We start from the raw sequence: 14694 nt of genomic DNA, 5'->3' as shown, positions 1-14694 counted from the left end.
TATTGTGATTAGGGTAAGCTCAAATTTCATATCACACACACCATATACAGTAAGAACTCCTGTAACTTATTTATAAAGCAAAAAAAAAAAAAAAAAAAAAAAAAATTTTTTTTTTTTTCAAAAACCGATACCGATATTTTCCCGATATCAATTTTTATACTAATATCGGCCGATAATATCGGGAGTCCGATAATATCGGACATCCCTACTGACAAATAACCTAAACTATACACACTGCTGCATTCACAGCTATATACAACTTCACATTCTCTCTCTTTCACTCTCACTCTCACACACAACCTACATTTTGACTGGCTACCGGGAGTCCACAGGCGGATATCAAATAATTTATGTCGGCCCCGATTCTATCAATATCGGTTCCGGGAGTGAGGAGGGGAGGTCCTTAACCACTTAAAACCCCAGCGGATCCGTATTGTGGGGAAAACCGTTCCAAAAAATCTGCGAAGATATTGAATGTAGAGCGAAAAGAGAAAAGTCACTAGTGTAGAGGCCCTGTAGCCCTGAGGGACTCCGGTCAATCAAGAGTAAGGGTTTAAGAAGTGATTAAGCTGCTAGCTAGAGCCTGGCTGCCACTGGAGGGATTCAGGATGGGAGGTTTTCATTGGGCCGGACAGGGAGGAGGGCGGGGAATTGAACATAAAGCAGACAGTGGTGTTACCTGTCACAAAGCCTTTCTGTTTAAACCATTCAATCCTGGAACGCATGTTGTGTAATATTAGATTTTAGCTATAGCTGTTATTTTACACTTTGGCTATTCAAAAATAGTATAAAATAATGGTTAAAAGTGGTTACACAGATGCGTTCCCGGGTTAATTATGCATCTCTCTGCAGTCTGCAGAATGTCTGCGCAGCATCTTTTATTAGTTCTCTGTAGTTGTTCACTCGGACGTCTTCCTCCGCATCTTCTTCTTGACAACTACTACTAAACACTGAGATACAGCAGGGACTGTTGCCGTGCACCTCAGTGTGTTTTAGATTTAGGCTACTGGATTACTCAGCAACAGCACTTTGAACTGAAAAGTTGCTGCAACGTACAGTTTAAAGCTTTCTTAGCTTTGTGATTTTGCCTGAAATGACAATTCATTGGTAGAACATGAGGCGATGATAATGAACTCAACAAAGGGCCTTCCCCACAGAGCGCCATCACTGTAATTATAACGATGAATATATAGTTAAGAAAATGGTAGTAACTCAAGTGGATGGCAGTGTCCACACCACATCCATGAGGATGACAGTGGTGAACAATGCAGTTAACCCATTAAGACCTGAGGGCGATTCTACAAAATGTCTTCTAAATCCTAACAGTTTTTTGAAAAAAAACCTATGTTGCTATATCAGTGGTTCTCAAACTTTTTCATGTCAAGGACCACCCAAAATTATATGTATTTGGCCGCGGACCGCCATCTCAAAATATTTTGTTCCAGGGACCCCCAGAAGCAAAGATTTGAGTTACAAATGTTCGCTTTAAAATATATATATATTCAAAGATTTGCACACATTTTCACGATTTTTCAAAAATACCAGATCTACAAGCTCGTAGCGCTACAAGCTTGTATATCTGCTATTTTTGAATAACCAAAGGAATCTTAAAATGACACAGATGCGTTCCCGGTGTTAATGGGTTAATAGTTATAATTATAGTGCTTGGTGTGGCATGGACAGCTCTTAATTCACAACTGTTGTGCAATTCCCTTTTGATACATGTGAATCGGCTTTTACAACTACATGCGTTTTAATTTGGTTGTTGATTTATGTTTTGCCCCCCTAGGAGGTGAATAAGTATTGTTTTCCAGCCACTAAATTAAATATTTGCATCAAGGCAAGCACGGAACTGTAGAACATAAGCAAACAGTTCCTCCAGGCATTGGAGGCCTTGCACTAGGGCAGCACATGTTCTCAGTATTATGTTCCTTATCTGTCCACTGACGGACATACTGGCTCAAATACTGTGTGAGGAATGATTGCACTATTTGAACTGGTGCCCGGCTTTGACTGGGCAGCACTGTTTAATGTGAAAAAAGTCACCGAACAAACAAAAAAGTACATAAATAAAACAGACTCTCACACAAGATGGATTTTTGTGTCTTCTAGGTTGGATATTTGAGGGGGAAAAAAGCCGTGGAAAGATTCCATGAGCTCATTTGTGCCCAGCTTTGGATTGATCAGACATAAAAACACCCAAAAGGGTCTTTGTAACCAAAGAATCCCACAGACCCAAGTAATTTAAGTCTACATGTCCAGATGGTGCTATAACGATACTGTTGGTTGACTGCACTGTTCTGTTAAACTCTTTCTCTCTCTCTCTCCCCCCTCTCTCTCTCTCTCTCTCTGTCAATGTAGATCAGATTGGCAGGAACCCAGGTCTCCAGGCCATCTGGGAGGACGAAAAGCAAAGGAGGAGAGAGAAGAACCAGGCCTCCCAGATAGAAACCCCCGAGTCGCAAGGTGAGTGTCGTTTCTGCCAAGGATCACAATGGTTCCACAAATACCTGTTAATATATCATGTTATTAAAATCAAAATGCTCCATCCTCAAGTACAAACATTCACAGACCAGCATCACATCACGCACACATGCACGTACAAGTTACATGTAGACGATATTATTCTAGTATCGTAAACTCGACGATTTGGAAACATTTTGGGTATGTGTTTCTTTTAAGACTTTAAACCCAAGTGTCCCTATTTCGGTCGTTACATTATTGGTGGACATTCACCAAAATTAGGTGAATATTTGCTGAATATAGCCAATCTACAAGCTCACAACGAGCCGTGTGATGCGTTGTGAACCCACTGGCTGGTGAGCAAGTAGGGTGCAAGCAAACAGTGGCAAGCAGTGGGAGGAATTAATTGGCATAACAACAAAATTGTGAGAAAAAGGGGTAAAGAAAACTAAGATGTATTTTAAAAAAACGTAAGAAGAAGAACCTTGTCCAAGGCCTTGTCACATTGTGTCCCTTTTCTGTTCCAGACCGCGGCTTCGTCACCTCCACCGAGAGCGAGAAGATCTTCATGAGGAGATTCAGGGAGATTCTGAAGGAGAATGAGTTTGAAGTGTAAGCCGTTTCTTTTTTTATCTCCCTCTCTGTTCCTCCGCTCTCTCTCTCACGGTGCTGCTCTTCAGGTCACACCGGCCCAAAAGTGATTGTCACATAAACGGCTCCATTTCTCTTTCTCTGACTGAAGCCAGCAGCGTGGCTGGCTGGAGATCAGAGGAGAGCCGGAGATCTGTGGGAGGGGGACGGGCGGAGCGAGTTATCTGTGAAAGTAAACCATAGAATGCTTCCAATCACATTAGCGAGACAAGTTGTCTACAGCTGCGGACCACAAGCGTTGCACAGAGATGTCGCATCTGGTTCGTATATGTACGTTTTTATGGTACTTTATGTTGAACTGTAAGAAGTGTGTCTCTGGTTAATGTGTGTCCATGTGACTCTTCTGGTTCTTCTCGGGGCAAAGATGAAGGAGTGGAAAGGAAGGAAGGAGAGAGATGGAAGCACCGTCGATGGTTGGAAAAGGAGAGGGAAGTGTGGAAGGAGAAAGGGAAGTTGGCACACAGAGTGGAGGAGGGAGGAAAGGGAGGGGAGGAAGGACATGGAGCTTGAGGAAGTGATGTAAGCTGTAGAAAGAGCATGGTGATGATCGGTACATAACTCGGACGGGGCTGAGTAGGCACAAGCGAACTTCGCAACGTTCAGCACGGCAACTCGCACGCTTTAGCACGCTCGGTTGTGCCCTGCGTGGCTCAAGTTCGCTTGAGACTGCGGCCCTCTGTCGCGGTCGAAAACTATACTTTGTCGGCGAAAAAAAAGTAGTCGGCGGTTGTTGGAAAAAGTTGCGTCTTCAACAGGAATCGAACCCCGGAGGTGTGGATTGAGAGTCTGGTGTCTTAACGAGGCAAGCCACTGAGGCCGGTGCTGAGATTGAGTATTTGTGCTGGATTAGAATGTGACAACGCCCACCGTTCCCAGCTCTTCTAATGTAGAGCGAAAGAAGCCCCGCCCAGTAGGGCCACTGGGCGAGGCTACTGAGAGCCAGGGTAGAAAGGCTGCACGCGAGATGGAGTGGTGTGTAGAGTGACGAGAAAGGAGTGAAGGAAAGATGTCCATGCAGAGGAGGAGAGACGAGCATGGGATTGGGGGGTTACCGAGGGTCAAAGGAACAAGAAAGAAAGGCGAGCCAGAGTGAGAGAGCGAAAGGAGGGATGACATTCAAGAGGGTTAACCACTTAAACCCTATATACTTAGTCCCCTAGGGGTCTACTGTATACTCAGGCCGTCACCTTTTTTTCCCTGTACACCGAATCCTTTTGGCGAAAATAGATGATCTGCTATTTTCTGCAAATGTTCGCCTATTATGACATGCACAGAATAGGGACGCTAGGGTTCATGTGGTGAACAGTCCTGCTTTCTGCCTCTGTTGCCCCTTCGGCACGAAACCGTTTCCTGTTACACATACTGTCAAAGTACAGTTGGCTCTGTGTCCATGTGTGCAGCTTTGCATCAGATCCAGACTGTTCCCTGTTCCCTGTTCACTTACAACTGGATACTGATGAGGAGCGGAGAGAATGAGAAATAGACGAGAGGTGAATAAAGCAGGGAGGGGACGATGGGAGGTGGAGAAGTGGAGGAGCAGAGAGCGCAGGAGGCGAGCTGGAAAAAGTGACACAGATCTATCGCAGGCCGTATGGGAGCGTTTTGGGGGTTTGGCACGAGGGCAGGGCTGGCCTCACGTGACAGAGCTTTGGCACCGTCTAGGCACACACAACACACACACACACACACACACACACACACACACACACACACACACACACACACACACACACACACACACACACACACACACACACACACAGCGTTCACTGTTCTCCCACAGCCTGGCTTTCCCAGTCACTCTGGAAATGTGGAGTGCACAAAGTGAAATCAGAGAGGGTGAAAATGGTCGGGTCCATTTTCACAGTCTAGGGAGTTAAATTAGCACTCCAGGTTTTGCTGCGTACACACAGTGTCTGTCACCTCCTTTGGCTGGCTGATAGTATCTCTCTCTCTCTCTCTCTCTCTCTCTCTCCCCTCATTCAGCACCACTATTCTCACTTCATTTTCAAGGTGTCACTTGCCACTGCATGCTTTGTTGCTTCTAATTTTCTTTTCACACGCCTGCCTTTTTGTGCTGTACGTCTCATTTTCCGTCCCTCTCTTTGTCTGGATTATTTTTCTCTCTTTCTTCTACACTCTGCGCCTCCGCCTCTGTCTGGCTCCATCATTTTGACTAGGGATGCAACCGCAAAACATTCCCACAAAAAATATCAATTTAAATAAAATGGTCAAATTTTTTTTTAATTATCTTTTTCCGTTTTAACTACAAAAGACAAAATAGCAACACGTTGTAGGTCAGCTATTCTTGCATGGCCATTGTATAACAAAGTATAAAATGGAGCTTACGTGGTTAATCAGTTAAAAAATCTATTTAAAATGTCTTTCTGTCGATTCATTGATGTATAAATAAAAAACGTGCTTCTTGTTTATTCGATTAATTGAAATAGTAATTGTTAAATAATAGCTACAAAATAATACATAGTTGCAGCCCAAATTTTGTCTCTGATTGTGTGTTGCCGGGCTGGTTGGGGGGGGCTTGTAGGGGAGATGTGGTCGCTATCGGGTGAAAGACTTCTATGTCCAAAACCATTCCTTTTTTTTGTATTATTTTAAAAATAAAACAAAATAGTGAAAATAGCTGGTACAAGCTCACAGCGCCTCGCCGTTGTGAGCGGAGATATGAGGTTTCTGCCCGACGGCGTTCGATGTGTTAATCAGAGCAGGAATATCCCCGGCGACCGCTGTGCCGGGCTCCCTCGTCGGCGTTAAAGTCGTTAGCTACCGAGACTAATTAAGAGACGGAGCAGACAGCCGCACGCGACCGCACATGCCTCTCCGGAGCCCCCTCTTTCCTCCTCCTCCTCCTCTGCTTATATTAGGTTCATCCTAGAACCAGGACCCAAAAAAAAACAAATCTCACTCTCTCAATGCTCGTGGGGTTATGTGAACCAATGGGATGCCTGAATGGGAATCGTAGCCATTTGTGTGTGTATGTGTGTATCCTATTATCCTATTATAATTCTAGTAAGCTCACAGTGGTGGTGGTGGTTGGTGGTAGAGTGGTCTCTTGATAAAACTGCGCATGCGTGGTTGGTGCCAGGTTTCGCGAGAGAAACAAGCAGCAAGGTCTATGAAAACGAGGCCAAACCAAACGAACCCTAACACCAACATTGGCCCTACAGCGCTTACAATCGGCGGACATGGCAACACCGACGCCGACGCTACACCATAGACCCCGCCCACTCTCTGCTGCGGAAAGTAAACACTCCAGATTTGTTTCCCCACACACGATGCACATTAGCTCCATAAAGAACGGTTCTATGTCGTTCTCTTCCAGGATCGGGCGAACGTCCGCCAAGGCTCCGCTGTTTACCCTTTTGTATACATCGTATCCCAAAACTAATGGTAGATTCTAAACCGCACGGATGTTTAAGGTTTGGTCGCCTGCATAATATTTTAGGTCGCTAGCGAAACTACCCGTTTAAATCGCTTATTTAGTCAGCCTGTGGCCATGTTTCCCATTGGAGCCAAACCGGGAGACACCGGCTACACGAGGCGCGCGGATACGTGCATCCCCCATACGCAGACTTTTAAAATAGGACTGGATCTAAAAGTGAGCGTGTGTGCGTCAAAAACTCTGCTGTGTTTCGTGTGTGTGTGTGTGTGTGTGTGTGTGTGTGTTTGCGACGACGGGGGGGACGGGGGGGGAGTAGCATCGTGCCTCCGTGGTGTGTGTGTGTGGCTGGGGGGGGGAGATGATCGCCCGTGTGTGTTCGCGACAGGCCACAGGCCGCGTGTGTGTGTGTGTGTGTGTGTGTGTGTGTGTGTGTGTGTGTGTGTGTGTGTGTGTGTGTGTGTGTGTGTGTGTGTGTGTGTGTGTGTGTGTGTGTGTGTGTGTGTGTGTGTGTGTGTGTGTGTGTGTGTGTGTGTGTGTGTGTGTGTGTGTACGCCATTCTCCGTGCTGTGTGTGTGGGTGGGGGGGAGATGAATCTGATCGCACCACAATTGCAACTTGGCTCCGCGGCCGTGTATGCGTGGACACGCACGTGCGCATGCACGTTAGGGAGCCACGTGTCACAATGTACTTTATTTGTACTTTATACACACACACGCGACGCCCGTGTGTGTGTTCGCGACGGGAGGATGTACCGTGGTGTGTGTGTGTCTGTGTCTGTGTTTGTGCGCACTCCCGACGGGGGACGGCTCCGCCTGTTATATGCGCGGGTGTTTGTGTTCTGTGCCTCCACGACGGGATGTGCGTGTGTGTGTACACACGAATACACCATTGGTTCTCAAAGTGGGGTCCAGAGTTCCAGGGGGTCCCCAGCTAAATGATAGATTAGGCACCAAATGGACCCGTCACTCTGAGAGTGTACAAATGGAACCAAATGGACTCTAAGGGGTCCATTTGGTTCCATTTGTACACTCTCAGAGTTAAATAAACATAGACTTTACTATATAAATTGGGGTCCAAGACAGAAATGCCATTACATGGGGGTCCATAGCCCTAATGCATGTCAAACTGGGGGTCCTTGAAATTAAAATGGTTAAGATTCACTGCTAGAGCCGTAAAAAAGACGTCTCTTATGGGGGTCCCTGGCATATCTATCAAATGGGGGTCCGCGGGCTAACAAGTGTCAATTTGGGGGTCCTTGACATAAAAACGTTGGAGAACCACTGCACTACACAGTACACACTCACTTTCGATCCCTGATAAACTGTCTGTTCTCGGCCATTCTCCGTGCTGATATATATATATATATATATATATATATATATATATATATATATATATATATATATATATATATTCAATTCAATTCAATTCAATCTTTATTTCAGACCCAGGAGGATCCATATCACAAGAAAACAACACCACACAGTAAAAACAGAAAATAAAATAAAAAAAATAAAAATAATGCAAATAGCTCACATTGTTCAGTTTCTGACATACAGACATGTGCGCCAATGGTTCCACAATCTAGAAGTGAACCTGACAGAGCTTCGTGTGGGGTCTGTTATGACAGCGATTATGTCATTTACTGACTCCGATGCTCTACACATAAACCTATACATAAGGTTGCGTAGCACAGCAGCACAGGTGGGTACCCCAACACTAACAAACATCTGGCTTGCACTGGAGCTTCTTGGAACTCTCAGCAGCAGCCTCATGCAGTCATTATAGGCCACTGTAAGGCGCCTGAAGCTGCCTTGCCTGAAGCGACTCCAAAGGTGGGCAGTATACAGTGGTGTACAGAAGGATCTAAACAGTGAGATCTTCACAGGTACTGAGCACATGCTAAATTTGCGGCACAGCATGTTTGCTTGGGCATACAGCTTACGCCGCTGCCTATAGATGTCTTTGTCATCTGTTTGGTCATTGGAGATAATATGTCCCAAATAAGTAATCTCACTGCACACACTAAGGGCAGTGCCAGCCAGGTAGAAGTCAGGAAAGGTAGATAATCTGTCTTCCCTACTTCGGACAATCATGACCTTACTCTTTTTAGCGTTGTATTTTATATTAAAATCAGAGCCATACTGTGAGCATATCCTCAGTAGCTGTTGTAGCCCAGCACTATATGGACTAAAGATGACCAAATCATCTGCATACATCAGGTGATTAATTAACGAGTCACCAACTCTACACCCTGTCCCACATGCATTTAACATCAATGATAAATCATTCATATAAACATTAAAAAGGAATGGAGAAATTATTCCTCCTTGACGGACACCATTGGTCACATGAAAAGGAGCAGATATTGACTTCCCCCATTTTACCCTCATTGTCTGGTGAGCATACCAGAACACCAAGATTCTGACTAGGAAACTAGGGACCCCTCTCTGTGTCAGTTTTAAGAATAACTTTTCATGATTAATGCGGTCGAAGGCCCTAGAGGCATCAATAAAAGAAACAAACATAGTAGAATTCTGCCTACTATATTTATCTAAAAGCTCTTTGAGTGCAAAAATACACAAATCAGTGCCGTGTTTTCGTTTGAATCCAAATTGGTTATCCGCTGACAGGATCAACCTCTCAAGTCTACTCAGTAGAATTGTCTCTAGCACTTTGGATAAAACGCTGGCCAATGCTATTGGCCTATAGTTATCAGAGCTGTTTAGTTTACCCACTTTGTCTTTAATGACCGGCACTAATACGACAGAGAGCATGGAAACAGGTAAAAACCCATGAACAAAAAAACCTGTAAAACACATAGCAACCAAAGGGCACAGTTTCTTACTGGCTAGTTTTAGATGTTCAGCTGTTATCTCATCCAGACCACAGGCCTTATTATCTCCTAGCTTCAACACTGCTTCATGAATTTCGGCAGGAGTAACAATCACCTCATCATTAAAATCTACATTTTCCACTACAACAAGATTACTTTTTACACAGTTAAACAGCTCAGAATATTGTTTCTGCCATAGCTGTGAAATTTCATCAGAACCACTCACTCCATCTATATTTGATGGAAGAGATGTTTTACAATTATTTATCATTTTAATTTCCTTCCAGAAATCATTCACATTATGCTTTTGCAGCTTCTTTGCCAGTGAATCTGACCTCATTATGTTCTCATTTCTTTTAATAAACCTAAGGGCATATTTAAAATTAGCATTAGTGTCTTTTTTATGCTCAAACAGAGGGCCATGTCTGCTTTTGCCGGCCTCAGCCCATCTTTTAAAAGCCAGTCTAGCCTCTGCATGAAGCTCTTGGACGTGAACATTCCACCCTGGCTTGGCATTACATGCTTTTGGCCTATGTTTGAGGAAAGGCCTACTAGAAATACAGAGTGACTCCACAATAGACTCATACAGGGTAGATAACTCATTACAGTGTTGGACATTCCTGCAGTTCATGTCGCGACACAATAGAGCATCTTTTGGCACCTTAATATTACCTAGCAAGGCATCAGAACTTTTCCCATATTTATCAAGATCTCTCTTGGTCAGTTTAGCCCAGTCAATTTTACCTGCACTTAAGCTGTTCTCCACAGGCAACAGCACCGGTAAATTGCCTGTATTTACCACCACACAAAATGGTATGTGGTCAGAGGTAGCCATATCATAGATAATCTCCATTTTATCAATACAGTCATGTGCATCTATTGTACAGAGACAATGATCAAGCCAGGAAGTAGTGTGCCAAGCCTCGCTAATATAAGTATAGCTCTTCTCAGGCAAAAGTACTTTGCTAGACAAAATCAAACCACTGTCTACACAAAATTGCATTAAATGCTTACCAAATAAGGAGTTAGCATCAGACACATCAGAATTCATGTCACCAACAACATATATGCAGGTGGAAGGATTATCCTGTATGAAAGACATAATAAATGCCATTCTGCTAAGATAATCATCTTCATTCTGATAACATTCATATGGTGTATACACATTCAAAATAATTAGCTTTTTGTCACTACAACACAGTTCAATTCCAATTGCCCAGTCAACGCCTAATCTAATCACATTAACCAACTGGTCATATTTTTTATTCCACAGCGTGGCAACTCCCCCTGGTATCCTCCCTCGTACCACTTTAGTACACAGGTCGGTGGTGGATTCCCCCGCCCCGTGAAAGTCCTTATGGATGGAGTTAAGGCCTTCCAGGTCTTGTTTAGCCAGGAAGGTCTCCTGAACACACAAAATGTCACATCCATCTAACAGTCTGTCCACAACAATACGGCGTGATTTATCAGATTCACTGTGGCCAACACGCAGCCCTCGCGCATTGTAAGATACAACTGAGATGTTCGTGTTCATAGAGAGTTAAGTTCATGTTCCTCACAGATACTATGCAGTCTCAGACTGGCTCACAAGCAAAGCTACAGGTGTATCTAGACACTTCAGCTCACTCCCCCCCCCGCTGCCAGTAGCCTTGGGCCCACGAGCCTCATAATAGCGGCGTACATAAGTCCCCGCGGGCCACAGTTTGGGGTCAAACATGTCCTCAACATTTTTACATTCAGTAGTAACGTGAAATGAGCCGAATCGGCTGTGGGGCGACTCGATTTTACGACACGTCACAGATGTATTATCCAGTTTCACTGATAAATAATCCCGCAGTGTATTCGCATCCAGATTAGGGGAAAACCGAGTAGCAAACACACTCACCAGTTTGGTTGTGACCACTGCAATGTTGCTCTCAGTGCCAGTTCCTATTATTCCCTCATTCTTCTGCTCACGTCTCCCGTGAGCTTGCTTGTTGTGAGGTTTGTGTCTCACTGCTGCTGCTGCTTTCAGCGACACCGGCTTCTTGCGTCCTTCCTTCACAACACGGCTCCACTGCGGGGACTTTAGTTGTGATAGTGGCAATGAAGTTGTAGTTACACCTACATCCAACTCCTCTCGTTGTGCGGAAACCGCCAGCCCTTGCACCCCCTCTCGTGAGGTACTGGCGATCCCGGGATCCAAACCCGGGCCTCGGAGCCTCCCAGCGGGAGGCATTAGCTCCTGTTGATAAACAGGGCCTGTTAGCCCCCGCCACGGCTCTGGCCCCCGCTGCTCCTCCACTGCGTTGTCTGCAGCCCCAGGATCGCGGGCGGGATCATCACGCCGTTTCTCTACAGCTGTTAGCCGGCTTTCCACAGCCGCAACAATAGCACCCAGGTTCACACTCACATCTGTCTGTGATTCCAGTGACCTCCTCAGACCAGACACTTCTTGGCTCAGCTGCTCCAGTCTGCTCAGCAGCGCCGAAGCGTCCATGTTGCCGAACCCAACCGGTGGCAGTTCATCCAGATAGTGTGACACAAATCTGGGAATATTTTCTCCGAGCTCATTAAAAACTTTTAAGCAGGCCTTGACGTTATTCACGTCTTTCTGTGCGCCTTTGTGCGTTACATTCCGTACAGTGGTATTCGGGCATAGTTCAAACAGCAGCCGCTTTGACTCCTCAATCCAGTCAGATGTAAAATTGTTTGTTGACAACATCACAATTTCATCCTGGCTTAGTGTCTTCATTTTAACCACAATAAAGTTTAAAAGCTCGTCTTCCACTATCACCTTCCCATCCTCTGTTTTGTAGATATCAGGTTTTAAGCGAGGGCAAGCAGAGCCACCACCAGCACGCACCCCCGCCGCCATCCTCCGTGTGTGTGTGTATCACTGGTGGAAAGACTGGTGATGCGAGGTTATTCAGTCTGCAGCCAGACCCTATTGAGAATCGCCTATATATATATATATATATATATATATATATTATATACACGCCCGTGGGGAGGGGTGACGCAACGTGACCCACGGGGGGGAGGAGGGGGGGAAGCCATGACGGGGAGGAGGGGGGGAAGCCATGACGGGGAGGGGAGCCACGACGGGACGCGCGCGGGGGAGAAACCGCGCGACAGGACGTGCATTAACCCCAACTTTGCAACTACTTTCACCTGCGCCTTTCACCGGGTATGGTCTAGTATATATAAATATAGTAGTAAGTAAGCCTTGCCAAGCCATGAGGCCCATTGGGCAGGGTTGCCAGATCTGCTTATTATAATTTCCCCGCAATATTTTATTTGAAAATAGCCGATCTACAAGCTCACAACGCGTCGCGATGCGACGCGTTGTGAGCTTGTAGATCTGCTATTTTCAAATAGCTGCTGTATATGTTAAAGTGCTCATGTGGCCCATCGTCGCTTCTTTTGGGCTGGTTTTCCTAGACCTGGTTGCTTGTTTCTCTCACAGAATCTGGCAACGCTGCCCACTGGGCAGGAGCATGAGGCCGCTTGATGTACAGTACAAGTAAACCCCTGGACATGATGACAGGGAGGCGTTGGCTCCCATTATTATAGTCTTTGGTATGACCCCAGCCGGACATACACTATATGATCTACAGTACATTGTTCCACCTGTGCACCGCAGATGATTGGTGTACATTTCAATAATTCAAAGAGTCGCTAACTGGTGAGTTGCTAAGCAATGCAGCAGCAGGGCATCCTGGGTAAGGGACCGTGATAGGCAGCCTGTAGCTGAGAGGCATCTGGCGGGGGCCCAAGTCCCATTGGCTGGCCGCCCTCTTTCCGTTCAGATCTCTTAATTGCATGCTACACACAGTCTCTCGCTCGCTCGCTCTCTCTCTCTCTCTCTCTCTCACACACACACACACACACACACACACACACACACACACACACACACACACACACACACTCTTATTAGAGGTACACAAGGCTATGGAAAACACCCTTGCCTTCCTGATAATGTGCACACACAATCGATTGTCGGCTACATAGGCTCATATACACATGCGCACTTGCTGTGTGTGTGTGTGTGTGTGTGTGTGTGTGTGTGTGTGTGTGTGTGTGTGTGTGTGTGTGTGTGTGTGTGTGTGTGTGTGTGTGTGTGTGTGTGTGTGTGTATGGAATGCTCACACTCACATATTGCAAACACACTTGTTAGACATAGTGTTCAAAGAACTGTGGCCCTCTCTTGCTCATATATACACACACACACACACACACACACACACACACACACACACACACACACACACACACACACACACACACACACACACACACACACACACACACACACACTAACCAGGCCATTTCCCATGATTAAGACGACATTTAAGGAATGATAATAAAATAAGACTGCCTGAGGCTGATGTCCCAGAAATCCCTCCTCCCGGTGACTCAGGTGACACCAGTCGTTAGTTACCATCTTACTGAGTCTGTGTTTAAGAGGGCTGCATTACAGATAAGACATTGACCTTTGTGTATTTATCCTTGATGGTTATTAATGTGGGTACTGTGGCTCTAATTGCTAATAACTTGATGAGCTGCTTTTGCACTTCGTGCTTTTGCACAGTGTGTGCAACACACACACACACACACACGGTGAGAATAGCTGATCTACCAGCACACAACACGTCACCTGGGCTGTGAGCTTGTAGATTGTCTATTTTCGGCAAAGATATTTGGTGTAGAGGGAAAATGGAGCCTAAGATCTGTGATCCTAGGCCATGATGAGGCACTACACTGTCTCTCTGCATTCTATGTATGTGATTACCTTGCTTATTGCAAGTCGCTCAGGATAAGCGCGTCTGCTAAATGCCTAAATTGTAAATTGCCTAGTGTTCAGTTGAAAAGAAGCAGCTGGAGACTCCATCCATGTGTATCGGCGGAGACGTGATTGTCTGCACCCTCCCCAGGCCAATTATGGGGGTTGGCAGCATCAAGGACTGTGTAGTGTACTGTAGGTCATTGTTCAAGGGGAATTATAAAAAAGAGAACATATCATTTATTTAAAAAACTATTATGATAAAAAGGATAATCTATTCTGAATTTGTATGTTTCTGTACAGGACTCAGGCGGAGTCTGCTGTGGGCGAGGGGGAGGAACAGGACTCTTTCTCTGGAGACCTGTCTGTCCATCCAGACCTCCTCACACCAGAAGGACTCCAGTGTACACCTGCAAACATGGTGGAGGTGCACAGAGACTCCCACACAGGTAGGACAACGCATCCTGTTTATTGGGCCAATGCATGGACCCTTAACGGGACAATTCGCACACTCGCAAGTTAAACACTCGCACAAAGTTTACTGTGCGTGTACCAGTGTTGATTTTGACAGCTCAT

At 45.5% G+C, this 14694-nt stretch overlaps 1 protein-coding gene across 1 annotated transcript in view; it reads left to right on the top strand.

Annotated features, from left to right (window-relative positions):
* rev3l (REV3 like, DNA directed polymerase zeta catalytic subunit) overlaps positions 1 to 14694 on the top strand; it is a 96150-nt gene that overhangs the window by 48728 nt on the left and 32728 nt on the right. The window contains exons 7-9 of the mRNA XM_084083076.1: positions 2362 to 2466; positions 2991 to 3075; positions 14422 to 14567. Coding sequence (XP_083939202.1) covers positions 2362 to 2466; positions 2991 to 3075; positions 14422 to 14567 — 336 coding nt within the window. The remainder of the gene's footprint in view (positions 1 to 2361; positions 2467 to 2990; positions 3076 to 14421; positions 14568 to 14694) is intronic.

The sequence above is a fragment of the Gymnoscopelus microlampas genome, assembly GCF_963454915.1.
Source record: "Gymnoscopelus microlampas genome assembly, chromosome: 16".
In the NCBI taxonomy this organism is placed as follows: Eukaryota; Metazoa; Chordata; class Actinopteri; order Myctophiformes; family Myctophidae; genus Gymnoscopelus; species Gymnoscopelus microlampas.
The sequence above is the reverse complement of the archived record's forward strand: the minus strand, read 5'-3'. Positions and strand labels throughout refer to the sequence as shown.